This window comes from Scardinius erythrophthalmus (genome assembly GCF_964197995.2).
Source record: "Scardinius erythrophthalmus genome assembly, chromosome: 17".
Lineage (NCBI taxonomy): Eukaryota > Metazoa > Chordata > Actinopteri > Cypriniformes > Leuciscidae > Scardinius > Scardinius erythrophthalmus.
In genome coordinates this window covers 21,210,575-21,238,322 of record NC_138237.1, presented here as the reverse complement: position 1 = coordinate 21,238,322, position 27,748 = coordinate 21,210,575, and the positions used below count along the sequence as shown (strand labels likewise).

General features: G+C 39.0%; 3 protein-coding genes across 7 annotated transcripts; 1 reads left to right on the top strand and 2 right to left on the bottom strand.

The window, feature by feature from the left end:
* Positions 1-230: 230 nt before the first annotated feature.
* On the bottom strand, positions 231-7,729 carry rbm14a (RNA binding motif protein 14a). Of its 4 annotated transcripts, XR_014031986.1 has the most exons (8): positions 7,298-7,447; positions 6,151-6,514; positions 5,219-6,068; positions 4,773-4,967; positions 2,881-2,925; positions 2,484-2,577; positions 1,867-1,969; positions 231-497 (listed from the first exon to the last, which is right to left on the bottom strand). XR_014031986.1 is itself a non-coding variant. In XM_081391254.1 (5 exons), exons 2-5 carry the CDS (start codon positions 6,497-6,499, stop codon positions 2,853-2,855), a joined length of 1,467 nt encoding a protein of 488 aa, XP_081247380.1. In that variant the 5' UTR covers positions 6,500-6,514; positions 7,410-7,479; the 3' UTR covers positions 2,717-2,852. The 4 variants fall into 4 exon arrangements, 3 of the variants coding, with proteins under 3 accessions (XP_081247380.1, XP_081247379.1, XP_081247378.1); XM_081391254.1 differs by lacking the exons at positions 231-497; positions 1,867-1,969; positions 2,484-2,577 and having other exon boundaries at positions 2,717-2,925; positions 7,410-7,479; XM_081391253.1 differs by lacking the exons at positions 231-497; positions 1,867-1,969; positions 2,484-2,577; positions 2,881-2,925 and having other exon boundaries at positions 2,956-4,967; positions 7,410-7,729.
* rin1a (Ras and Rab interactor 1a) lies at positions 7,679-16,293 on the top strand. The gene is made up of 12 exons (XM_081391249.1): positions 7,679-7,959; positions 8,058-8,370; positions 10,930-11,121; positions 11,211-11,325; positions 11,469-11,541; positions 11,638-11,729; positions 12,741-13,306; positions 13,388-13,886; positions 13,980-14,288; positions 14,651-14,782; positions 14,876-15,042; positions 15,162-16,293. The coding sequence occupies exons 3-12, from the start codon at positions 10,933-10,935 to the stop codon at positions 15,474-15,476; spliced, it is 2,457 nt and encodes an 818-aa protein (XP_081247375.1). The 5' UTR covers positions 7,679-7,959; positions 8,058-8,370; positions 10,930-10,932; the 3' UTR covers positions 15,477-16,293.
* Positions 16,291-27,692, bottom strand: dpp3 (dipeptidyl-peptidase 3). Of its 2 annotated transcripts, none has more exons than XM_081391251.1 (18): positions 27,562-27,692; positions 25,518-25,818; positions 25,349-25,438; positions 25,109-25,246; positions 24,953-25,027; positions 23,930-24,020; positions 23,676-23,809; positions 23,433-23,563; positions 21,800-21,858; positions 21,153-21,347; positions 20,945-21,057; positions 19,732-19,824; positions 18,690-18,752; positions 18,453-18,577; positions 18,255-18,375; positions 17,989-18,168; positions 17,160-17,322; positions 16,291-17,037 (listed from the first exon to the last, which is right to left on the bottom strand). In XM_081391251.1, exons 2-18 carry the CDS (start codon positions 25,785-25,787, stop codon positions 16,895-16,897), a joined length of 2,184 nt encoding a protein of 727 aa, XP_081247377.1. In that variant the 5' UTR covers positions 25,788-25,818; positions 27,562-27,692; the 3' UTR covers positions 16,291-16,894. The 2 variants fall into 2 exon arrangements, with proteins under 2 accessions (XP_081247377.1, XP_081247376.1); XM_081391250.1 differs by lacking the exon at positions 27,562-27,692 and adding an exon at positions 27,011-27,120.
* Between the last annotated feature and the right edge of the window lie 56 nt (positions 27,693-27,748).

The window sequence follows — 27,748 nt, the reverse complement described above, 5'->3', positions numbered from 1 at the left end:
AAAAGCACGTTCCTAAACTAAATTCATAAGAGATACAGAGATTCAAGCAAGTTTGGTTTATCGCTTGTAAGGTCTCACGCACAAGCAAAAGTGACTGTACCATTTAGATTGTTATGCATTTAGATTTGACACAATCTCAATACATAAATCAATTGAACATGAAAAACAAAACTATAAATGAATGAATAAAACAAAAAATTATAAAAGAATGAATAAAACAAGACCATGAATCGCTTTAAGCATCATTTATTGAACTTTACAAGAAGAAAATACAAAGATCATGGCACTAAAGCCAGTTTGCAAATAAAAAACGTTTGGATTCAGATTCAGACATTAAGACAATTACATAGACCACAATGAAAGTCGCCCATTCAGACCTAGAAAAAAGGATCAATGATACTTGAACTTCCCTGAATCACTGAATATTTCAGTTCTGGATTATCTACAATCATAGTTTATCCACAAATAATGCTCCACTGCCCAGCTTTTCAAAGCACCTTTAAATCAATCAGAGGTGAAGCTTTAAGTCATTGGAAGGTTGTGAAAAGACACAAAATCAATGTATCATATCAATATATATCAACTGTAAAGTGTTCTAAAATTTGAACGAAAGATTTGAGGTTAAAGCCTTTTTGATAATTAGAAGGAATGCACAAACCGTGATTTAAAAAAACTTGATTTCAGATAGGAAAGAGTTTTGTATCAAGTGACTGACTGAATAGGCTTACCTTAAACAAGGGCTTTCAAATACCCACAAAATAAATTTGACAAATTTGCAGCAGATGGTCCCCATGTTAAAGGGTTAGTTCACCCAAAAATTTCTGTCATTACATACTCACCCTCAAGTCGTACCAAACCCGTAAGAGCTTTGTTCATCTTCGGAACACAAATTGAGAAATTTTTGATGAAATCTGAGAGGTTTCTGAACCAGCCATAGACAGCAACATTGAAACTTTCAAGGCCCAGAAAGGTAGTAAAGACATCGTTAAAATGGTCCATGTGACTACCTTAATGTTATGCAGCGACGAGAACTTTTTGTGCACAAAAAAAAAAAAAAAAAAACCCTACTTTATTCAACAGTTTCTTCTCTTCCGTGTCAGTCTCCTACGCTAATCACGTAGTTAACAGTGCAGCGCTCCCGAGTTCTACGTCACAACGCTGGCTCTTTATTGGCTGACGCTGTTCACGTGATCACGACGTATGCGCGTGATGCTGGCGCTGGAGCTGGCAAATAATGAGCCGGCATTTTGACGTAGAACCCAGAAGTGCTGCACGGAACAACGCTGAAGAGAAGAAATTGTTGGATAAAGTTTTTTGCACACAAAAAGTATCCTCATCGCTGCATAACATTAAGGTTGAACCATTGTAGTCACATGGACTATTTTAACTTTGTCTTTTAAACTTTCAAGGCCCGTAAAAATTGTAATGGCGTTGCTGCCTATGGCTGGTTCAGAAACCTCTCGGATTTCATCAAACATATCTTAATTTGTGTTCTGAAGATGAATGGAGGTCTTACGGGTTTGGAACACAATGAGGGCGAGTAATGACAGAAATTTCATTTTTGGGTGAACTAAACCTTAAAGCTGAAAGAGTTCATTTTGCTTATTCAAATCTGTATGTGGACAACATTCACAATCATGCACAATCTTTACCCTGAGAGAACTGAAAAAAAAAAAAAAAAAACAGAAAAAATGTATGGTTTTCTTTTATGAGCAATTTGCAGAAGATATCTGAAGCAATAACCCTTCTCTTAAGAGTTTAAACTAAAATCAGTGTGTTGGAGTGGAATCTATGATCTTGTGAGGCTGAAATGGTGGTAGTAGACAAAGTTGAGGTGGATGTGAGCTGGACGCATTGGTTACTCACCTACGAGATCATTGCCCTACTTTTGGACAGCTCTGCACCCTTCTTAAGTATTCAAACACAGTTGGAGCGCCTCATCTCGCCAACTGGAAGTGCTTCAAAAAGACTAAATGCCAGAGAACAAGCCAAGGCAAATGTCAGCCATTCTTCCCTCTAACTGCTTGAGAAAACACTTGGAAATTTATTTCCAGCTTGACTTGAAAGCATACTGCCAAAAAACAAACCTCAAAGGCACTAAAACCTTTTATCATGAGAATTTGGGTCAAAAAAAAAGGTAACTCAAAAGATATGAAAAATCCAACAAATAACCCAGAAAAGAACTAGATTTTCTACCAATTAAGTTTCAGACAAAATACCAAACCATGAGCATTTTGGGGAAGCTAAAGAAGCTGATTCTACTGCTCCAGGCTTAAAGAAAAACAGAAACAACAACAACACAATTCCCCCACAATTGGCACTGATCCAACCACATAGCAGAAAATATGTGCCATCCCCATTGTGTTGACTGTACTGTCAGTATAAACTGATGTGGGTGTTCTGAGCCTCTCTAGTAGGCGTGTTAGAATCATGGGGAAGTGTATAATCGAGGTGCAGGCGTGGTTGGGGGCAAATGGCTTTACCTTAGTGGGGAGCACGTCCGAGGCATTGTGGGGCGCTAATTCTCTTCCCCCGTCATGCTCAACTTGGCGTCCTGAGGCCCGGGAGCCATTTTAGCTGTAGTTAGCGAAAAGGGAAAATGTGGCTGGAACAGCAGTAATAATAACAAGACATACACTATTTATAATAATACAAAACAGACAATTTACTGTGTAGAATAATTTGTGTGGAGTCCTGGTGTGCTGCAAAAAGCTACACCGCCACCACCTTTCCATCTCCATTCTATCATACATCAAATTGAGAACATTAACACTACAGTGGTTGTTTGCCTGTGAAGTGTAATCAAAGAGATGAATTTGAATGTAGAGTGGTGAGATAATGGGTTACGTGTGCTAAGTGAGATTTGTGTGTGTACCCCACCATATTTCTTTGGAATGAAAGACTGAAGACTGCCTGAGGGGCATTCTAGGAAAAGAGGACATACATAACATGATTAAACAAACCATTCTTTTTATCATGCCTTCCAATTTCAATCATTATTCACTTTTATTGTGTCTGAAGGGAAGCTACTCAACTGTCATTACATCTGTATCACTTTGAAATTTTAGCAAAACATCTATTGCAGATAGTATGAATTTTTGGGTAGATTCCCTTCATACATTTACAAAAGTTTGAAACTTCTGCCACTAGTTACATGGACTTTAACCTGGATGAATTATTCACACACTTTCAGTTTATAATGTTATAACATGTATGTTTAATTGAATTGCCTAAAATGCTCAAACTGGGACAGCACATTTTTTTTCCTTAAGAACAAAAACACAATTGTATGAAGCACTTCACTGTTTTTTCACTCTTATAACCAATTGCCTTAACTAACTATATGTCAGGCCTGAAAAAGTTTATCATCCCACCCCCCACCCTAAATAACTGTTTCCACCCCAAAGCCCCTGAAATAACTTCACATGACTCGAATAATAAAGAGACTATAATAATGTGAACAAAATAAATGGTCAGAGAAACAATAGTAATTGCATGGGGCTACTTTCAAAGGAGACAAGAACGTAAAAAAAAAAATCATTCTCTTTTAAAGACATTTGAGGGGTTACCACCCGTACTAGTAAGTCAATACTCCCAAGTATTCTGTCCATGTAAGAGAACGATGCAAGGCCAGAGATGGCAGTCGTTTGCTCTTTAAATCCTGCAAAACATGCATAATTGCTACTGGCAGGCTATAGAACCAGTTCTGTTTGCTATTTAGCAACAACGACATCTCGAACTCATTCAGAGTCAATATAGGTATCCAAATGGAAAACATTTAGAACATTGAATATGCCTATCGAGCGACAAATTAAAGGTGTCCCTTTTGCAGTTAATCTGTTCTTACCTCTCTTTCGCGACAGGCGATTTTAATATCAGTTTTATTGTAGTCGAACTGGGCAGGCGTAACCATCTGCACTAGTGAGGCAGTGGTTAGAGCGTTTAAGTACAGATTTGTGGATTTGTTTGGTACAGATTTACCTAAATATATCCATATGCACCACCCTTACTCAAATAGGACTATACAAAATAAGTATGATGTGCATGTGATTGTGGTGCTCATGTAAGCTAAGGGATCAGCCAAACTGTTAACATTGTGTTCTCACTCACACACACAGACTTCAGTCACACAGGTCCTCTTTATATTCAATCTAAACTAAGCTGTCTTCCTAGTCGCTGTGAAATTTAACATCAGTCTAAGCCAAATACAATATACTGACAACAATTTGGATTAAGATATTTGACAGAGATTTGCTCCTCCTTTGCTGAACAATGAATCTAATAAAACTGTACCTTAGCTGGCATACTTGGTTTTACAAAAGTCTGTACAAAAAAAAAAACTTTTATTTTTACAAGGCACAGTCATTTGACTTCAGAGAATGTTTGACCTGACACAACGGTCAAAGGGTATTTTATCTATAAAACTGACAGCTAATGTAATTCTGAGCACTTTGAAAAAATAAGGGGGAAAAAACGATAGGGGCTCAGAATCAAAATGGCCTCGTAAACTTTTACATTCTGTACATAATGACATATTTGACATTATGCGGGGAAAAGATAACTGCGAAACTAAAATAATTCAATTTATCCCTTTCCTCCAGTTTATTTTGTCATGTAGGACCAAAACTGACGCACGCACACATTTTCACAGCCATACACGTGTGCACACATTCATGTAATGGGGCTATCGATATGGGGACTCAGATGTGTGTTGGTGAGAGTAATCAGGATGGCGTAGGAGGGGCTCCTTGTGTGCTGAAGTTGGCTCATACACTCTTGGTGAAGCTGTGGTGCCAGGGGCGGCCATCTGTTGAGGATCCATTGGGCCTGGAGGCACCATGGGCATCGGAGGAGGTGGTGGCGGAGGCGGCGGATAGCTGTACTGGTACTGCTGGTAATGTTGGTACTGCTGGTATTGTTGGTACTGTTGGAACTGCTGGTACTGTTGGTAGTACTCTGCATAGCACCTGGTATGGAGAAAGAATTAATATTGTATATGTAATTCATATTGTTCATACATACATATACACACACATATATATACACACACATATATACATACACACATAATATATATATATATATATATATATATATATATATATATATATATATATATATATATATATATATATATATATATATACACATAATATATATATAAAAATATATATATTATATGCATCATTATGTAGCAAAACATTTAGGATGCCTTTACCTTGCAATTGGGTCTCCATTTTTAACTGCAGGTAATTCTGGACCACCAGGTGGCGTTGGGAGCAGGGCCCGTCGCTTGGGTCGTGTCTGGGAGAACGGCTGGGGAACCGGGTCAGGCAGTAATGGGGCCGCGCGCCGTATTGGACTTCGGTCTCGGTCGGATTTGGTCACAGCCTGCTGTTCGGCCAAAACTTGTTGTCCCTGCTCAAAGAATCGGGCCCGAGCGGCTTCAAACATGGCTTGGGGGTCAGGCTCTGTGCCTCCCATGGTCCCATAAGCTGGACTGGCACCGTACAGAGAGGAATTTGCTCCGTAGGCAGGGTTAATGGCGGTAGCGCCCGGAGGAGCTTCTCCTTCAGTGGGGTAGCCATCCCTAGCCTGGCTTGTCCTCGAGCTGAGCACCTGGTCTGCGACAGCACTGTAGACTTGACTTGCCAGGGCCCCATAGACCGCGGCACTGACAGGTTTGCCATCAACCCTGGAAGTGGTCAAGTCTTTCAGAGCTGCAAACGTCGGGTCAGTGCTCGCAGTGTTGTAGAAAGAGTTGTGGACACTCTGCTGCACCTGAAGAGGAAGCCCAGCAGCGGCGGCAGCTGCTGCAGCTAAGACAGCAGCCTGACTCTGGTGATGCTCCATGGGAGGCCTGTTGATTGGGCATTCTCCAGCAAAGTGACCATGCGCACCACAGCTGGCACAAGGGACCTTGTTTGTGGTCTGCTGTACCTTCGAGAGCTCCACTGCAAGCGGACGTCCCATAAATGAGGTCCCGTGAAGACCCTCAATGGCTTGATCTGCATCCTCTTTGCGCTCCATGTGCACAAAGGCGTAGCCTGTTAAAGAGGAGAGCTTTGCTGCAAGAGAACAAGTTGTAATGTCATATAACGCCAATATTTATGCACTGACACAAAGCAGGTGTATTATAAACACACTTACTCTTTACTTTGTCACAATCAAGAACTTTGCCGTAAGCCGAGAAGAGCTCATACAGGTCTTCAACTGAACAAGAAGCACACAGGTTCCCCACAAATACTTTGGTGGAATTGAGGGGCCTCCCTTTGGATTCCTCAACTACAAGGCTCCGGCCACGATACTCTCGACCATTCAGATCACGGATGGCACGGTCAGCAGCCCCTTCTCCCTGCAGATGGACAAAGGCAAACTGCCTCAGTACAGTTAAGTGCACCACTTCTCCATAAGGGGCAAAAAGTGCTATTAGGTCATCTTGTGTGGTTTCCAAATCCAGATTCCCAACAAAGAGCTTCACTGCGTTGCTGTCGTCCATTGCACCCCAGAATACCTAGAAATAGGGAACAAGCCTTATTTCTTACTTTTTGGCGGCAAGAACCAATTCATACTAAAACTAAACGGGTCTGAAATTTGAGGAGGGCTTATCAAACGTAAGTTAAATCGGATCAGCTGAATAAAGACACTGAGACACCGCAAATCAAATTACGCACGTTTTCCACTCCACCGGCCTACTTTTCCTTTGTTTTTTGTAAATGTGGTAAATATGTTTGGCCGTTGTGCTTAAAATATTTATTTTAAATAATTTGCTATGTTCAAAAAGTTAACATTAAAAACCGCGTCTCTAGGCCTTGCGTGGATTATCAATTCCACTAACCTGCGTTTCGCATTTTTAACCGCAAAAACGCGTTTTGTGTGAAAAGCCCCATATATCGCTATTTGTATGGGGTGATAGACACAAGAGAAAAAGGCAAAATGCAAACATCTCAGACCATTATTACAGTTATTAAAAAAAAAAACATTGTAGCCCTCCAGATGCGGGGACGCGCTGCTAATCTGAGCTGCGCAGTAGCTTCTAGAAAGCGCTGAGCTCACCGACTTTAGCTAATGACAACTGGCGGTGATTTACACGCATAGTGTTAGCCAGCTGACTTTAAACAGCTTTCTCGAAACATTCGCACCTGCCAGCCCCATAAGACGCACCATTTGTGTTCATATAAGCCTTAAAGGAATTTAAAATTCGCATAATTAGCACGCGCGTAGTTTGCTAGCCACGCGCTAGCTTGTTAGCAACCATAAACAAGGAAATACAAAAATGAACGCTCATCATACTCACTGTTAAAACAATTCAGGGGAAGCGGGAACAAATACGACCAAAAGCTAATGAATAGAGTCGAAGCGCTAAGTTATCAACAGGACAAAAATGTTTTGTCGACCCTCTCTCTTACCGAACGCGGTGGACAGACTTCATATCCGTTTCCCGACTGTTTGACGGTGTGACAGTCGTCCGGTCCGTGCGAGTGCAAATAATAGGTGGAAAGATCCGGAATTATTATAAAGTAGGCTATACTTAAATAGGGAACGCTCACAATTTCACAGGGAAGAACGTTGTTTCTTTAAGTATTGGAAATTCGTGCATGGGATGCACAAAGATAAACAGAATGGTAGCCAGATGCATAAATATATAAAGTCCCCATAAAACATGGAAACCCAACGTGTGTGTGTGTGTGTGTGTGTGTGTGTGTGTGTGTGTCTTTTGTTTTTGTATATCTGTTCATCAAACTGTTATACCCTATATATTTCGGTATGCAAGTGATTATTGTAATGTGTTATTTATCATAATCTGACTAGCAAGATTAAAAAGTTGAACTAGTCCAGGTTTCAGCTGAAAAGTCATTATGACGACGCTGTATTAATTTCAAAGAGGAAATGTGGAAGCTGACATCTACTGGGGCTATTATTATTATCAATTTCAAAGAGGGAATGTGAACGACATAGGTATATTATTATTATTATTCATTTCAAAGTGGGAATGTGGACGTGGGGCAATAAATTATATAATTATATTTCTCTCTCTTTGTGTTCGTATGTTATAGCGCGTTACAGCATGCGCATGCCCAGGTATGAAACACGACTTGTCATGTACGAGAACGCGCTCGCCTGGAAACCAAACACATGTGTACGAGAAGGCGAAACAGACAGAGTGAATCACAGTTTCACACAGACTCCTGTTGGCATCTTTTTAAACGTGTGCATGGTGGAATAACAAGCAAATCCCCCCTAATTATATATTCCCGGACTTTCCACAATTCCAAAAGTAATTCAGAGCATTTAATGGATCTGACACTTTGGGAAAAGTCACGAAGTAGTGTAGTTTGTTCTTTTTGAATAACAGCGACTGATGAAGAGGTAAGTGGCTCTTCTTCTCTATCTCTTTTAAATATGGTCATGTGTTATGACTATTGTGTTTTAGTGCCAGGTTATATTTACAGTACAGTAAAACATTAGAGAACTGATTGAGGAAGTTCGCGCTTAGTCACAAAAGTGTAAGATGTTGATTATTATTTTTAAATAATGAAGATTGTACGATTCACTGATCATATTGACAAAAATTCGCATTGTCAAGATTTATCTATTGCATTCTCCTATTTTACACGTATGTATATATATATATATATATATATATATATATATATATATATATATATATATATATATATATATAGCCTATCCTACAAATTTGCGATAGTTTCAGTATGTTTCTTTTATAACGTACATTTGTAGCAGTTACATTCTTTTAAACACATTCATCTGTTTATACTTGTTATTATTATTATTATTAGGTTGTTGTTGAATCATTAGTAAATTACTATTTATAAATCCCATTACTCTGGCTATACTGTTTCCAGTCTTTATATAAAAAAATGTGCAGTATCTAAGTAGGCCTACTTACTGTATACAGGATATTTTATATATTTTTAAATAAAAAGACATATATCCTCTGTCATTCCCTTTAGTGCTGTATCCAGTTACAGCTCCTGAAAATATCTTGTTCAGGCGACAATTAAAAAACCTCAGCCTGCATTACAGAACAGAGATAATAGCAGCTCTTTCCCAGTGCATACTTAAAGGCTTCCATCTCACCAGTCTGGACTTGCTCTGTTCATGCCCAGACACCAATGAGGCAGCAATCATTTCAGAGCTCAGGCGGACAGGACTACAGTTTCCCCGCCCTTATTTATCCGTTAAAACTGAATTCACCATTGGGATGGATAAGGACATAGAAGAATGTTCTAGGAGAGATGTTGGCCTAAGGTGTTTGGCATACTCTCTTATTATTTCTTACAGCATTTTTTTCTTTTCTTTTTTTTTCCGAAAAAATAGTTTTTCCAAATCAATATTTGCCAAATCAAAAGTAGTGTGGCCTAACCAGGAATCCACTTTGTTGTCATGCGTGAAGGACAATATTAATTTATTTATTAAACATCCCTTATTTAGATTTTTTTTTATTACTTAAAATAAAAAAATAAAGTTTTAAACATTTTAAGTCAAATGGAGTAACACACCAAAAAAATGTTTTTTGACTCATAACTTAAAAACTTGACAAAAAATATATGTTTTGCAAATATCAACTTTTTGAATCATGAATTTAATTTTTTTATTTCTTTTTTTACTACGTACTAATTAAGTTAACTACTAATTAAGTACACTCAGACGTAGGCTATTCAAGGTGCAAGTAGTGGTTAGACCACTTAAAGTATTAGTAGAAAAGGCTACACTTTTTTTCTTTTTTTCATACTTTATTGCCCCATAAGCAGACTTGTTAAAATATTATTACAAAATATTAATAGAGGCATATCTCAGTTGGCCTTTTGTCCTACTAATGAATCTACAACATTCTGGGGGACCAAATAGTCCCTTGAGAGGAAAGTTTTAATATATCACTCTTTTAATTGAGTTTTTACCCATATGTTCTTTATCTTCCAAGTAACGTCAAAAATATAATAATACTTATTTTCCTTTTGCAAAAAAAAAACTTTTATCAAAAAGCCACTTACATTCAAAAGTTTTTAGACTACATTTTAACAGTTCTTCTCAGTTGAGCCTAGTTTGTATGAAGTTTTGGAAAAGGTATCTGGCCTTTCCTAAATTTGAACAGTGGAGGCGTGTGTGTCCGTGGGTATGAATGCCCAGTGGAATATGTAAGCCTCTGTTGCCATAGCAGCCATTGGCTCTTGCCAAAAAGTATTCCATGCTGGCCCACACAGAGTCAACCTGCTACCCAACCTCACTCAACTAGTGAACAAGTTACTTTAAGAGTCAGCATTATAGAGTGTTCATTCATTATATAAGATGTATCAGTGAAAAAAGAAAGTTTTCAAATAATGCATCCACTCCCGTATTCATTTTATTTATATTTTTTTAAATAGAACTGATTCGCATCATGATAAAATGCCTTTATTACACTAATACTTCTCAAAAATGTAATTCTCAGTTCCTCTTCACCTTGCATCACATTTGGTATAAATGATGCCTCTGTTGTTTCGTCTTTAAGAACAATGCAAGTGTTTTTTTGAATGGTCTGTGTGAATGCAGAACAAAAAAAAAACGGTAGAGATGTGGTATTAGTCAGACTGTGACACACCGTTCTCACATGGCCGGGAGAAAAACAGAGCCAACGAGGGAGTTTCCCGTAGCCATTGAAAAGCAAAGGGCAGAAGGAATAAGTAGGCACATGATTGTGTGAAAATAGCCATTCTAGGAAAAACAGTGACAAAATGTTTGAGAAACACACATGAGAAAAAAACTAAGATGTGTACATGAATAATTTACCGTAGTCACTGACTGACAGACATCCTCCAAAACTGGTCAGAACTTCCTTTTTTTGTCAATTGCCAATGTGAACATTCACAAAGAGGAGAAACAGAGATTCATTGTCAAAGGAGTTGAGATCTCACTGTCGTTCAGAAGATGCAGGCTGACCCTGTGTACGACTATCCTGACTCTCGGCCCGTGGGGGACCGACGGGCTTGTCCACAGAGAGGATCCCAGAGGAGCATCAGTGTACTGGACCGGCTCTTGCTGACGCACCCTGTGTGGCTCCAGCTCTCCGGTAACTCGGCTACAGCTCTACACATCCTGCGGCGTGAGCCCCCTGGGGTGAGCAAGCACATTCCAAACACCACCTGCTTTGAAAACTTTACAATCAAACTTTACCAACATTCTTGGAAACTTTTGTTACCTTGCAGACGTTCCTGGTGCGCAAGTCCAGTACATCACAGAAAAAAATGCTGTGCGTCCGGCTGGCAGATGACAGCACGCCGTCCTTCATTAAACAGGTTGTCATTCGAGAAGAGGACTCAGGTGAGTTTGTTAATGAATTACTCTTGTCACCTTGAATAGATTTTAAGCAAGTAAGCAATGAGTTGGCCATACTATTCTATTCATTTTATGTCAACATTAGTTATCGACTTTTGGTGACTAAACCATTTCCTTTTCATTAACAGCCTTCTCTTTGGAAAGCTCAGCTATCAGTTTCCCAGATCTGTGCAGACTCGTTGCCTTCTACTGTGTCAGTCGGTATGGATTAGTATTTACTATGTTCTATCTACAACAACAGCAAGGCTCTTCATAAATATGATATTTTTATTCCATTATTGTGGATCTGTATTTTAGGGATGTGCTTCCTTTCACTCTGGAGCTGCCTGAAGCAATAGCCAAGGCTTCCTCACACAAACAGTTGGAGTCAATCTCTCATATGGGTGTGGGTAGGTACAACTTTGATTATCTGTTGAAATGAATTGAAGGTTTGAAAGGCGCTTTCTGTCGGGCGTTTTATGATGCTCATGCTGCACCAATCCCAGAATTATAGGTAGAGCATAGATTCTTGTAGATTTTATTTTTGTATTGTACAAAATAAGTGGCAAAAGTTTTGGATCCGTTTTTTTTAAATAAATTAATACTTGTATTCAGTGAAGATGTATTCAATTGGTGATAGGTGACAGTAAAGAAATATATCATGTTACAAAAGATATAAATTTCAATTAAATAGTGTTCTTTTGAACTTTCTATTCATCAAAAAAAAAAAAAAAAAAAAACTGCAATACGGTTTCCACAAAATATATAAACCAACAACAACTGTTTTCAGCATTATAATAAGAAATGTTTCTTGAGCAGCAAATAATCATATTAGAATGATTTCTGAAGGATCATGTGACACTGAAGACTGGAGAAATGATTCTAAAAATTCAGTTTCACCATCACAGGAATAAATTCAATTTTAAATTATATTATAAACAGTTATTTTGATAATATTTCACTATATATATATATATATATATATATATATTCACTATAGTCTTCAGTGTCACATGATCCTTCAGAAATCATTCTAATATTATTATTTGCTGCTCAAGAAACATTTCTTATTATAATGCTGAAAAAAGTTGTGTTGGTTAATATATATATTAGTTATCGGCTTCATAACTAATATACATATGTATGGCTTCATAGTATGGAAAAAAGTGTTGTTGTTTTTTACATGTAAATAAATATTTAAAAAGTAAAGTAAATATTACTTTAAATATTTAAGTTTAATCTAAAAATAGTGGAAATGAAATTGAATTAATTTGATCGATAATTAATTATCGATCACAATATCCAATGACTGATACGATCATTTATTGTTCACTCAAACGATTTTAGAGTTCATAAATGTCAGCTAATATGCATCATAAAACATGTTCATCATGATCTCAATGCCCTTTTGTATTCCACAGAGTTCTGGAATTCCCACCTAAATGTCCGGGGTCCTCGTAATGAACCTCCTGCCGCTGACAAACTCTTGCCCCCAACTCCAAGCCCAGAAGACTGCTCAACGCCCATCAACCTAAACCCCTCTACATTCCAGGAGCTTTGCCCAATCCAGACACGGAGTCCCTGTGAGCTGAATTACGGGGGAGGCAAAGGTTTATGTTTCGTCAACCCCCTCTTCCTACAAGACTACCCTGGTCGTAATGCCATGCGCAGACGTCATCATTTCAAAACCAGCATAAAGGTTCGAGTCTCCACTGAAACTTCCAGCCCCCTGTCACCACCTGTCATCCCACCACCTCCACCACCGTTACTGGCTAAAGCCAAATGCAAAGCAAGATTAAAAGCTTTAAAACAGACGACCCCACCTGTTGCAGTTCAGGCTGGCGAGGAAGCTATCCAGAAGACTGAGCAGGAAGCCACAGACTATATGCAACCTTGTGTAGTGTCTCAGAAGAAGACCATGGTCACCCCAACCCTTTCACCCACTGCTGAAGAAGACGACTATCAGATGCCCAAGGCTCTTCAGAAGGTACTGAGACATTTCAGCACTGATTTTATGGGACATTTTAGTTTAGTATGTGTTTTCTTGACTGTCTTTTTGCGCTTTTAGGCCCAGATGAAAATCCTGGAGCAGAAAGGACATGAAGACGACGAGGATGAGGAGGAAGGGCTTGTTCTGGAACAGCGACACGCTCCGTCCCTTAGTGAGCTGGACAGCAGCAGTTCGCTTAGCAGCCTCGACGAGACTGAGGAGAGTCCCGAGCGTCCTCCCCTCGTGCGAGGAACTAGCAACCCGGTTATGTCGCCTCCTAGGAAGTCCATGTCCGCCCTACGCAAGATGAGCGCCGCCTTCATATCCTTTTTCGCCCCAGAGAAGCGAGTGTCGCGGATGGTGGAGGACCTGTCTCGTGATCGCCGCATGGCGTTTGGCGCTCTGGTTCAGGACTTCCTGAGGCAACAGAGAGAGGCACTGAAGCCCCAGTGCTTGAACTCTCCCGTACAGCTGCTGCAGGATTTGCGTCTCTTCATCAGTCAGGCCAAAGCGTTCCTTCTGGAGTGTGGAGAGCTTGAACCTCCAATCGAAACTCTTCTGACTGAGAACGAGAAAGGTATTTAAGTCAGTATGATTTAATGTAATACTGTTGTCAGTATCATTCAAACAAGTTAAATGGTGAAATACCACTGTATTTTCCTGTGTGCAGACCAAGCGCTGGAGAAAGCCATGTTCCGCTGTGTGCTGAAGCCTCTGAAGCCTCAGATTGATGCGGCTCTTCAGACCCTGCACAAACAAGATGGTTCCTTCCAGAGAATGATGGACAGCTTGCAAAGAGCCAAAGGAGCCTCACCCCAGAAGCTCTTTGGGGTTCAGGTGGGCGTTCCTGACGCCCAGGGCATTGAGAAAATTAAGCACAAGTTGACTTTAATGCAGCGGGCTTACTCACCCATTGACAAAGTGCTGCTACTCCTGCAGATCTGCAAACTCATTTACAAAGCCATGAAAAACAAATCAGGTAATGAAGTTCTTAAATAGCATTGGTTTATTATATACATGTAGATGTATTTGTGCACATACACTACCGTTCAAAAGTTTGGGGTCAGTAAGATATTTTTTAAAGTCCCTCTGTAGTATGATCCTTCAGAAATCATTGTAATATGCTGATTTGCTACTCAAGAAACATTTCTTATTATTATCAATGTTGAAAACAGTTGTGCTGCCACGTTTTTTTGTGGAACCCATGCTAAATCTTTTCAGGATTCTTCAAAAGAATGGCATTTATTTGGAATAGAAATCTTTTGCAAGATTATAAATGTCTTTACTGTCACTATTGATCAATGTAATGAGTCCTTGCTATCTGTATTTCTAAAAAAACAGGTCAGGAATTTGGAGCAGATGACTTTCTGCCTGCTCTATCCTATGTGATGGTCCTGTGCAATATGCCAGAGATCTCTCTGGAGGTGGAGTATATGATGGAGCTTTTGGAAAGCTCTTGGCTTACAGGAGAAGGTATGGATAAATACTTTGGAATCTTTAGCTAATTATTATTATTTATTTTTATTATTATTATTAATCATTATTATTATTATTCTTGTCTTGAAGGGGGTTACTATCTGACAAGTCTCTATGCCAGTCTGAGTCTGATTCAGAGTCAGCCAGAGGATGTGCCACCCAACGGTCTCACAAACCAGGCCAGAGAGTCTCTGAAAGAATGGAGTCGGCGTCGGAGCAACGAAACCACAAATCAGAAAGACAACCAATTGCCCCAGGTCAGATATACTGGTTATACAAACCAAAGTACATCATCACTTGCTGAATCGTGCATTAAATTTCATATCAAAAGTAGCAACAAAAAACAAGAGCTCTATGTGTTGTTTCTATGCCACAGAGATTTATAAAGGTGCTGTTTCAAGATGATGACCGTAGCATAGTGAAAACTCTAATGTGGAAGACTGCGCTCGACGGTGAGGCTATGGCTCAGCTCTGTGCTTTGAAATTTGGGGTGGACCGGCCGGAGGATTACAGCCTGTACTGGAGGAAAGACGGGGAGTTAACACCTCTCCCGTCCAACGCCCAGGTTCAAGACCTGCAGAGCATGGGCGCGAGTGGGGTTCCCCTTATTTACCAGGTGACCAATCAGGCTGAAAGTTCCCAGAAGCTGAACAGAGTGGGCGCAGTCGATCTCACAGAGGAGGCTTCATAATATAGGGCTTTTTTTTAATTGTCATAGCAAATTCTGTATTTTATATAGCATGCCTGGTTTGTCATATAAAAGCTGATATAATAATAATAATAATATGCTTGTAATGGAGCTCAAAAATGATTTGAGCAGTATTTTCACTGAATTAATTTAATGTTGACTGCAAGATTACACTCTAATAAAGGTTCTTTATTGCCATCTATGGTTCCATGAAGAACCTTCAACATCCACTGAACCATTTCATTGCACAAAATGTTGTTTATAGTAAAAAAGGTTCTTTAGATTCTTAAGAATTTAAGAAAAAATATATTGGGTTCTTAAGGAAAAAATTAAGAATTATTTGAAGAACAGTTGACTGAAAGGTTCTGTGGGATGTAAAAATTGATCTATGGTTTTGCAGCAAAATCCCTCTTTTGAAACTTAAATTTTTAAGAGTGCAAGATGCAAAATCAGCCTATTTTTGTGTCCATTACTGGCATGTATAATGTTCCGCTGGTGTTGTGTGAGATGTCATTGGGCTAAATTATAAGGCATTTCCTCTTGTTATATTATTTAAACATTTCTTATAGGTTGGTTATTAATGACTTGATTCATTATCCCGACTTTCAGTTTTCAATTTTTCCCCTCTTTTAGTCTTTTCTAATGTAAAAACTGTGTGGGTAATCAACCAGTTATGTAAATTTCTCATTTATGAGATGGTCAGTAATGAGTTACTGGATATTATCTTATTGTTCACCTTGTATCATGATAATATTTATATGAAATGCATTGTACAAATGTTTTGGTATTTTGAAATTAAACAACAATACAATATCTTCGGAAATAATTGGTTTTATTTGGTAGGGACTGTTGATTTTCACAGTCCACACTGAACACATTGAGGAACTGAACAGCCTGTAAAAAAAATGTATATCCTTAAGAATGAATGCAACCATTTCTCCTAGATATCAGTGAATCAGCAGATTAACTATACCCTACATATGATCTGTAGTTAGCGCAGAATATGTTTCCATTTTAAAGTAAGTTGAGAAAGTGTGTTACGTGTTGTGATTACATAAGTACCGCCCTCACACAGCAAGTTCACTCTTGTCATCGCTTTCACATGCCTATGTGGGAAGCGTGGGCTGCGGTCGGATTTGAAGCAGGAACAGAAATTTCTAATTAAAACTCTTATCAGAATTGCCTTTGTTTAGAAGTGAATAGACAAAAAAGAAAGAAAAATAGTGGGAAGGTAAAGCACTTGGGGTTATGTTCCTGTGTTTAAGTGCGGTTCTTCCTTCCTCTTACATGTGAATGGTTTTATAATCATTACCAGTCCCTTCCTTGTGCACTCTGCAGCCTTTTTGTTCATTTCCGAAAGTTGCTGTGCCTCAGTGTGGTCCAATACTCGTCTGAGAGGACTTCCACAGCACTGTGTCCTCTCAGCACCAGCAGGTGGAATCCGTGCGGGTCATTTCCAGCAGCTGGGCCTCTACCTCCTCGGCATCGTCTGGGAAGCGTTCAGCGAAGGACTGGATGAGCCCTTCAGCGCTGCCTTCATACTCAACCAGCTTCACAGCGTCATCTACAACACAAACAGCAGCACATTATTCCATTTGTGTATATGTGTATCTGTGTTTCTGTCACTGATCATACAAGAATGGTAATTTTTAATATATGGCTGAAGGAAGGAGGCTAAACACAAACCTTTGAAAAAGGTGTTAGCCTGGACAAACATCTTACGAGCTTCCTTACGGAGCAGAACCGTCTCTCTGAGGCGCAGGAAATCGTGGGTGCCGTCAGCAGTTACAGCAGAGTAGCCTTCATACAGAGCCCTTCCTCCCTCCACATCGGCTGTCGCCTTGTGCACCTTTACAAAAAAAAGCAAATCACTATGGAAGCTCGTTTCTGTTCCATCAAGCTGCAGTCACACTAGACTTTGAGCACTCGAAAGTTCTACGGACACGGCAACGGTCGTGATATGACGTCGCAATCTGCAGAATCTGTTTTGATAAAAACGTAAATTCAACATATAACAAATAATAATAAATCCAGAAAATAAAAATATACAATCTACTCCACTTTAATGCAAAAAAATGTGTGTTCTTTTAACTCTTCATGTAATATGAACTTTGGAACGCACCGAAATGTTTCACATGAGCTTTTTCCAGTCTCCAGCATTCATATGCGTATGAATGGAAGTCAATGGAAGGAATGAAAAGTGTAATGTAAACGTCCCTTCAGTTCAGAGTAAAAAAATTATAATAAAAAAAAAAAAATTAAATTAAAAACACTTCACATTACCTGAAATAAAATATTAATAAAACTTTACATTTTATTTCAGCTATAGTCATATATAAAGCCTTTTATTTCTAAATAACTCACTAAAATGCAATGTCATGTGGTCATACTACTGCTGGAAACGTTTTCTATTGCATAATGTATTCTGTTTCTCATACTATAGGCTAGTGTATGCAGTGCAGTATAATTTAGTTAGCAGAACGCTAGTTCCGTTTTAACAGTAAACTGGCTGTACCTGCAGTTTACAGAGGAACCTCTGGATGGCGCTCTTGCCCACTGTGTTGATCTTGCTGCGGTTGAGTGTTATGACAGCGTCTGGTCGTCCATCTGTCCCCGTGCACTCCTTCAGACCAACCAGCCCCTCTCCAGCCTCCAGCAGAACCCGCAAAATCACAAACCGAGCCTGCATGTGTGCCTATGACAGCCAGGACAATGTCAAGACGAGAAGATAATCGAGCAAAAGAGTAATGATTTCTGGACAGGCACACATCTAATTCTCACCTGTCTCCAGCTCTTGCTCTCTTGCGTGTAGAACTCCAGGCCTAAAAGGCCAGCACGCACCATGGTCAGCCAGTTCACGTACACCACCTCCTCTGCATCCTCCCCTTCATGCCCGAAAATACTGCCGCACACACAAATTGCTCAGCATTTATATCTGAGTGAATCCATACAGAAGTGACTGAAGTTTCAGTGACTCACCTGAGCACCTGTTTGTTGAGACACAGGTAGAGACCTACACACTCAGCCCGACACTCCTCATAGGACGAGGCGATGGTGGAGAACTTGCTGTCCCAAGTCTCGCTGCCCTTGTACCAGCTCGAGATCTGAAAGCCGAAAGGTCCATTTTATGACTTTGATTGGCAGTGCAAGGTTCATAAAGAGGGTAAAGCACAGTTGAATCCAGTAATGAACAGGATGACAAGGTAACCAACTCACCAGTTCCCCTGTTTCTGGATTACGTACAGCAGTTTCATCAAAGTTGAATTTTCCCTTATCATCCTGTTTCAATACAAACACATAAGATGAAGAAACTGAAACATTTGTATTCACGAAATGTTCTGGGTTCAAAACAACTATGTTCTATTGAGAGTTTAAGCTCCAAGCAGACGCTCTGCTAAAAAGACAATTTAGACAACTTCATAGCTAAACAGAAGAATTACTGCAAGTGGTTTAATGAAGAAGAAAAAAGAAGGGGGAAAAAGCATGTACTATATGGAGAACTATAAATGCCACTCAAATATATATATATATACACACCAGCGTTTAAAAGTTTGGGATCAATACAATTTTTAAATGATGTGAAAGAAGTCTATTTATTAATATTGTGAAATATTATTACAATTTAAAATAACAGTTTTCTATTTGAATATATTTTAAAATGTACTTTATTCCTGTGATGACAAAGCTGAAATAAAGTGATCCTTAAGAAAATCACTGTGATTTACTGATTTGCTGCACAAGAATAATTTCTTATTATTAGCAATGTTGAAAACAGTTGTTCTGCTTAATATTTTTATGGAAATAGTGATACTTTTTTTTCAGGATTCTTTGATTGATAGAAAGTTCAAAAGAAACACACTGATTGGTAAAACTTTACAATAAGGTTCCATTAGTTTAGGTTATTTATTGCATTAATTGCATTAATTACCTAACAATGAGCAATACGTAAGTTACAGTACTACTTCATCTTTGTTAACATTAGTTAATAAAAAATACAACTGGTCTTTGTTAGTTCATGTTAGGTGTAGTTTATTAACTTATGTTAACAGACAAAACTTTGATTTTAGTCTTAGTTAAATTTTTTAGATTAACATCAACTAAGATTAACAAACGCTTTAGAACTTTTTTTCATTGTTAGTTCATGTTAACTGATGTAGTTAGCCAATTATATATATACATATCATTATTATATATTTTTTTATATATCCCACAAGTCACATATATACAGCAACATGTTGATCTGCTTGTGTTTCTCTACCTGAACAAAGAGCTTCCCACTGCCATGACCCAGCAGCTCATGGAGTCCAACCTGCACCTCAAAAGAAGGCCCTTTCCATTTGATGTACAGGTCCTACAGAGGAAGAAAAATGACCACTCTGAACCTCTACTGCAACATGTTTGATTCATTAAACTATGGCCTGGTTTCACAGAAAGGGCAGTGACATATTTTAAGATATGTCAGTGCAAATAGCTTTCCATTAAAACAGCTCAAACAAGCATTTTAGTCTGGGTCTAGGTTTAAAGGAGAACTCCGGTCAATTTTAACATTGAGCTCATTTTTTTGTACATTTAGAGTGCTGTCAATACAGAGAACAACGACAAAAATTGGTGTTGCCTACACCGAGTTATTCTATTTTTAAAATTTGCACCCTGTTGAATTCAATGGGGCAAGTACTAAACCTGCTTTTAGCTTCTTAACATCCTTGATGTGTCATTACAAGTGCACAGAAAATGTGAGTGATTCCTTCTGAGTGAACACGGGTGAATCTGACTGCAGTAGATGTGAAAGATATGTATAAAAATGATGTTATTTAAGCCAGCGCAAATACCTGTGTTTACATCCTGTTTTCGATTGAAGTCCAAAGTAGTCGATTGCCGAGTTCACGCGCATAGGTTTAGTTACCTATGATCACGCGCGTGAACTCGGCAATCGATTACTTTGGCATTATCTTTCACATCTACTGCAGTCAGATTCACTCGTGTTCACTCAGAAGGAATCACTCACATTTTCTGTGCACTTGTAATGACACATCAAGGATGTTAAGAGGCTAAAAGCAGGTTTAGTACTTGCCCCATTGAAGTCAACAGGGTGCAAATTTTAAAAATAGAATAACTCGGTGTAGGCAACACCGATTTTTGTCGTTGTTCTCTGTATTGACAGCACTCCAAATGTACAAAAAAATGAGCTCAATGTTAAAATTGACCGGAGTTCTCCTTTAAGCCTTGTCTGTGAAACCAGGGGTATGGGTGCCCAATCCTTATCCTGGAGATCTACCTATCCGCAGAGATCAGATCTAACCGTGATCAAACACCTGTATGTAATTATGAAGTGCTCCTGAGGATCTTAATTAAATCTGCTTCGGTTGTGTTTGATCAGGGTTGGAGCTGAACTTTGCAGGAAGGTAGATCTCCAGGAACAGGATTGGGCACCCCTGCATTACAACCTTACAGACAGCCGTCGTCAGCCTTACCTTGTCATTCTCCTCAAGAAAGGTGAGCTTGTCTTTCTGCGTGGCATACGCAACAGCCAGCACATTCCCAAGTGACACGTTCTTGAAACCTTCTGTCTGTCTGATGTCGTCATCTACAGACAGATAAATGGTTAAAACTTTTTATAGAACATTTATCAATCAAATTTGACTGCATATGGAAAAATCCATGTCAGTTCAGAGGACTCACAGTTTGGAATGTTGATTCCTGCAGGGATGCCGCTGCCGGCGAAGGTGAGTACGTCCAGAGACGTGAAGTCTGGCTTGAGGAAGCTGTCCTTCTCAAAGGCTGGAGGCCAAGGCAGCTCTGGAAGCAAGACCTCGGCTGAGCTCACCAATTGGGCAAAGCGAGCGCTCATGGCCTTGTTCACCACGGCAACAAAACCTGTTGGGTAAGATGGTAAGTGCGAAGGAGAGAGAGAGAAACAGTCATAACTGGGAATCTACAACCGTTACTGGTTGTTTGAGCAATTTATGTGAAATGATTTCCTGTCTTTTTTTGTTGTTGTTTTTTGCATGTTGGTTGCACCACATGACTTTGATTTGGTGGACAAAAAGTTTTGAGATTATAGTAATCATCATCATAAATATTATTATTACTATATTATTAAATAATAATACAAATAAAAGATTATTCCTAACTACTTGTGAATTTCATTCTTTTAATGAGACTTTTAATTATAATACCAAAATTAGTTTTTATTCAGGAATTAAAAACATGTTCATCATCGATGAGGAGTATTCAAGCCATCATATGTATGAATTACATTTTTATGTGTATTATTTAATAAATTAACAGATCTGGACAAGAAATTACCAAAAAATATTTGATCTTACCTTCAAATTCACCTCTTGAGCCAAATGGATCTCTGTAGCTCTCAATAAAGCCAATGTAACTGATAAAACATAAATAAAATAAAAAGGTTTGTAATAGAAATTCCAAATGGGAAAGAACAATAAGTCTAGCTCAACAATGAAATCAAACATTTAAGCCAATATGACAATATGACAATATCAATAGCCTGTGGCCTATTTCACAGAGTTGGATTTTGTGGCAATCCAGGTAAGTTTGAGTTTACTTTGCACAAACTCTGATTTTGGGGGGTTCAAAATTAGGTATTAGTTTTTAGCTGTGTTCATCACCATGTTAACTAATGCTACAAGGCTAACATGCTTCAAAGCATGTTTTATTCAGAGTATGAGATCGCAAACCAAAACTGAACCAACCAGCTGTGAGCAAAGTGGCATTAATTTAATGCAGTAAAATCTCCTCCTATATCTCTTGCTCCAAATTAAAGCACTACACAGTAAAAGAATTTTAAGAGACAAAAATCACAAGGCTTTCATCTGAGCCGATGACCTCAAATCATAGCACATGGCCATTTCCCAATCCTGTCCCCCCTCTCTCTCTACAGCCCCTTTCACACAGCGCTTTGAACCCGTGAAATTGCCGGCAAATTGCCAGAGCGCCTTCTGTGTGAACGCAAACACGACCCGGGATTGATGTCGGGATCGATGCCGTGTTGGGGGCCTAGTAACATTGCCGTGTTCAGTCCCGGAACGCGCGCTGTGTGAACAAAAGCCGTAATAATGCCGTGTCGTAGTGATGACGCTGAAGCCGGGATCGTTCGCCAGCTGTGAAACGGTACGTAATAATCAAGTTTATGATCGAATCAGAGAAAAAAATGCACAAGCGTGGTTTCTCGAGAGAGAAATCGCAGCTCATAAGCAAACTTAAGACGCTGCTGAGACATTACATGTCACATCCATGTCACGTGTCTTTACGGGATTTTTACGGGTTGTGTGTGAACGCACTCTCTGATTCCAGAAAATCACTGGCAGTGACTGTGTGAATGAACCAAAATCAAACGAACCCGGGTCAAATCCCGGGTCACTTTATCCGTGTATTTTCCGGAATCTCTGTGTTAAAGGGGCTTACACCTGTACTATCTGCATAAAGGCAAAGATGCCAAAAAAAAAATCAGCTTTTGTTTTCTAATTATTTATACTTATTAGAGTAGTATGTCTGAAAACTCAAAAACGCATTAGATTTTAAAAAGCTTGAAAAACGACAATGTTTTCTTTCAGCAGCATTTTCAAACTCTCTCAGCAGCAGCAGTGATTCTTCTTGCCTTGTAAATGTGTTTAAATGATTAATGTGTCTTATAACAATCTCTGTATACATCTTCAGCAGAGAACTAACCTGCGCTGACACTCTTGTGAGAAGTGAATCAAACTGGCGCTCTCCGTGTTTCGTGTGATTGGATGTGCATGCACTCCAGAGTTAAACAAACTCGGGATCAAATCTGAGTTGACAAACAACGTTTATAACGAGCGTTGTCAAACTGTTGACTCTAAACTGGGTTGGATTTGTTTGGTTTTGTCAACTTTAAACCTACTCTTATACTTAGAGTTTGTTCAATTAGCTTTGTGTAAAAGGCCAGAGGTCTGTTAAAAATGAGTCAGACACCTCTCCACAATAGGTCCTTTGTCTTTGATCCAATAACGGGACCCTTCTTTATGGGCTTCCACTGAACCATAGGTGAAACTGCGGATATACTCCTCCAGCATCTTCTTCTGGTTCTCATTGGCCGCATGAGCCTGAGACAAAAAACAAACAAAAAAAACAACAAAAACAACAGCAGCTGTTCATTTCACATCCAAAAGTATCATTCATTGTGTTTTTTTTTTTTCAGGTTGAATGTTGTCATACCTTGGCTTTTTCCAAATTCTGACATACTTTCTCCATAAGAAAGGAATAATCGCCCCTCTTAACACTGAACACAGCATCCTCAAATTCATATCTACCACAAAAAGTTTCACCACCCTTCTCAGCATCACAGCAGTCTGCAGATGGGAGAGAAAAAAGATGACAATGAGAAAATAGTATAGAAAAGGAAAAAAACTCAAATGAAATAAAGTAATACACAACATATAAACTGGATTTAAATTGGTCTGTATACTCACCCGCCTTCTCAGCAGATGCCAAACGCACCTCATAGCACCGCTTCCCATCTATTTCACTCTTGAACAGACGGGTGTTGTAGGCACTCAGTTTCTACAAGGACAGACAGAGTAATGTGAGCGAATATTTAGGTAATCTAGTTCATTCATGCTGTCAGTGAGGATATAACAAGATCAAGTTACATCTGGTTAAATTGGTTAAAATTAGCTATCAGGAGCAATCAATGAACAATTAATATTTGTAGAAATTTACCTGAATTAATAAATGCTGCTGAAGTATTGTCCATTGTTAGCTCATGACACCCAATGCATTCAACAATGTTAATGAAATTAACCTTATTGTGTGTGTGTGTGTGTGTGTGTGTGTGTGTGTGTGTGTGTGTGTGTGTGTGTGTGTGTGTGTGTGTGTGTGTGTGTGTGTGTGTGTGTATATATATATATATATATATATATATATATATATATATATATATATATATATGCATTTGGCAGATGCTTAAATTCTAAATGTATTCAACGTTTTACATTTGTCAGTATGCGTGTTCCCTAGGATCAAAATTAAGGACTTCAAAAGCGTATCAAATGTTTTCAATGATAACAAAAGCAGGAATTTAAGAAAAATATTTGCAAATATTTATAAATCTTTACAAATATGGAACATAATTTCTGTTAATATTTGATGAAACATTTAATATTATATACGTGTCATACACTATATTAATTCATATTACTCCAAGGAACAATACAGCTGTTAGGAATGTGCGAGGCTTCCAGTGTCACTTTCTTCCAGTATTTTTAGCTGTACAAAAACAGTCTGTTATGCAGCTTGATGTTGGAAAGTGGTGGTTGTTGTCATAATTTAATTTATTATGGTAATTATAAACACTAGTTTGTACCTCAAATTGTTTTACCAACAGCTTTACCATTTTTGTCATTCTTCTAGTTATCTACCTATAGCAGCTAATGAATAGGAAGTCTCACATATTCACAGAAAATATCTTCCACATTTCAAAACAAAGTTGATACCTTGGAGTCCAGAAATTTCTGGGCAAACTCTGCATCTTCTAAGCAGCAGTTCCCTGAGAAGTAAGTTGTGATCCCCTAGGAGAGAATAGTAGTGAATAGTAAAACATCAACCTGAGACTAAGCAGTAAAAAGTGTCTTACTTTTTTCCTCTTTTACCTTGTCACCCAGGCCGAGCTGTTTCACCTTGTCTTCTAGGGAGTAGAGGGGCTCAGAGCAGCAGCCCCACAGCGCCTCTATGTCGCTGGGGCTCTCCTCAAACGCCAGGCTCTCCCACACAAGAGCCTTGAACTTCTCCTGCATATAAAAAAGGCATAGTTATCAAATACTAAAACTGTTGGGATGTTGCATACAAGTATGACCGATTACACATGGGACATATTAAGTAGGGCGTTTCACCTTTGGTAGGTTGGGGATGAATTTGGTGTCCCCAAAGGACTTGTAGTTCCCCATGTTTGCATAAATCCCAGCAGCATATACGAGGAAGGCCTAGAATGAGATAGAACTTTGTTACGACAATGAACACAGAGAAGATGTTAACTTTGGTGTTCGTAACAGGTCATTTCACCTGATATTCCTCTGCGCTCAGTCCAGCTGCAGTCGCCGTTGCCTTCAGCTGCTGTGGCGCCTGCGCGCGGAACAATTTTTGCAGCAGTGCGTAGATGTTGGCAGACTCAGGAGACGTCTGGATCAGCACGGCCAGGCCACCGTACCAGGACGCTCGAGAGAGGTAGTGTGCATACAATTGCTCTTTGGGAGACAGCAGCCTGAAAGCCTCCCGGCAATCCAGAGCAGAGATCCCGATGTCATTTGGGAGGTAATACTGAGAGTCCACCATTTCAAACTTTAGGCAGCTTGTTCGCTCTCCACTGAAAATTCACAAAAGCACGAGAGAGTCACTAATTAAATATCCTACTATGCAAAAGAACAAAATTACCTGGTTATAATTTATTGGGGATTCATCATGCTCTGTCTCTCTCTCGCACACACAGTTAATATAAGCCATTGGGCTGCCAACTTTTGAGTTAAGCTTGAGACCCTTTCACACAATTTCCTGATCCCAGAAGATCGCCATAGAATGGCTAGAGTGCCTTTGGTGTGAATGCAATCACGTCCCGGGATTGATCCCGGTATCAATCCTGGGATGGGGACCGAGTAACATTGCCGGGATCAGTCCAATGCCGTAAGGGGTATGTCGTAGTGATGACACGTCGTCGCACTGACGTAGTTATCGTGTGACTCTTTGACCGGGTGTTTTAAATGCAGATCAACGTTCACGTTGCATATTAACTTAGTAGAAAGTTTGTGTGCTTCAACGGAACAAATAAAAAGTGTGTGTTCGTCAAGGAACAAAGGAAGGACAAAAAATGTCTGCATTACATGTTATGTCACATGTCTTGATGGGATCTTTACGGGATGTGTGTGAAACCTTACATCACAATAAGTGTATTGAAATTGTCCAAACATTTGGTAACTAAACAGAATTTCATTAAGTTTAGTGACAACATGTTACTATGTTTACATGGTGCAATGACTTGTAGCCTTAGCCTACTGTTTGTATTAGTGCCTGACACAAATTTCACGATTTCAATTCATAAGCTTGCGATTTGATTCCGATCTTGATTCATTTGGCTAAATATCAGGTACAGTAGCTAGGCCTACATAAATATTATTTTTTCTCAAGGGAAAAAAATATCTTAGCTAATGCTGTAAACATACAGGGAGTCCAGTCAGCTGCTATTTTTATTACAGGTTAAAATTAGCAACTCAAATTAATATAATGCGTTTTTTACAATAATGTTATAATATTTTTTAATGATAGGAGTAAAAATATCAAATATGCAATATAGTGCATATTTTTAGCAAAATAATCCTCTCTATAGTTATTTTTTCTAGCTAACTAACGTGCTATGATCATTAAATGGCTTTCCTGAGGTAAATGTAACGTTACGTGTGACATATTGTTCTCCAGCTGTTTTATTGACCCATTTCCGCGGTTGAAACACAGATTGATCGATTACATGAGACATGATACATTTAGGTAAGTAAGTTGTACTGTACCTTCTAATGTTCATTCGTGTTTATTTACTATAAGTAACTTAAAGAGAAAAATGTGATCAGTTCACGTGCCGCCCGCTTGACCTGAGGAGATCCGTCACGTCACATTTAAAAGCGCCAAAACGGATTTTTTATTTGAATTTCGTAATAAAATTGACATAATTTGAAAGCTGAGACTTTGTTTCATATCAAAAGTAACCAGGTCTGTCTCGTCTGTCGGTGAGAGCGTGAGGACAGAGTTGACAGTCGATACTTTTGGGTAACGTTAAATCTGTACACATACAGTCAAAAGATTAGCTTCACGGTTGAAAGGTGAATCAGCATGGACACGGTGAGTTTCTCTTTCACTTCTGGGACTTAACTGATCAGCTAATACCGTTAGCACACTTGATATTGCAGGAAATCAGACAATGAAATCCCGCAAATCTGTGCCATGCAAACAAATATGAAATAATTTTCCTATACACATATCCTATCATCTACAATAGCGAACATACACTTTCTCTTTAAATAATATCCCATATATTAACAACAGCATGTAACACAAGTTCTACCTGAATTGTGTGTTCACTCCTGTCAAAATGAGCACCAGCAAGAGTCCGTCCGAATCTACTTCCGCTACTCATTCAATGGAATGATCCGCCCCTCAGCCAATCAGACAACGGGGAAGATAACTGACTGGCGTGAGATCCAATAGGAACAGCAGGTGAAAAAGAGGTTTCGAGAGATTGAAAATGAAGG

Excerpts from the sequence above, each read along its gene's own strand:
- rbm14a (XM_081391253.1), bottom strand. The coding sequence starts at position 6,499 with ATGGACGACAGCAACGCAGTGAAGCTCTTTGTTGGGAATCTGGATTTG. Across the intron at positions 6,069-6,150 it reads TGATTGTGACAAAGTAAAGA|CAAAGCTCTCCTCTTTAACA; the intron begins GTAAGTGTGTTT and ends GTTCTCTTGCAG. Across the intron at positions 4,968-5,218 it reads AATGGAGACCCAATTGCAAG|GTGCTATGCAGAGTACTACC; the intron begins GTAAAGGCATCC and ends TCTCCATACCAG.
- dpp3 (XM_081391250.1), bottom strand. Across the intron at positions 23,810-23,929 it reads GGCATCTGCTGAGAAGGCGG|ACTGCTGTGATGCTGAGAAG; the intron begins GTGAGTATACAG and ends TCCCATCTGCAG. Across the intron at positions 21,058-21,152 it reads AGGAATCAACATTCCAAACT|ATGACGACATCAGACAGACA; the intron begins GTGAGTCCTCTG and ends ATCTGTCTGTAG.
- rin1a (XM_081391249.1), top strand. The coding sequence starts at position 10,933 with ATGCAGGCTGACCCTGTGTACGACTATCCTGACTCTCGGCCCGTGGGG. Across the intron at positions 11,542-11,637 it reads GCCTTCTACTGTGTCAGTCG|GGATGTGCTTCCTTTCACTC; the intron begins GTATGGATTAGT and ends TCTGTATTTTAG. Across the intron at positions 13,887-13,979 it reads TCTGACTGAGAACGAGAAAG|ACCAAGCGCTGGAGAAAGCC; the intron begins GTATTTAAGTCA and ends TCCTGTGTGCAG.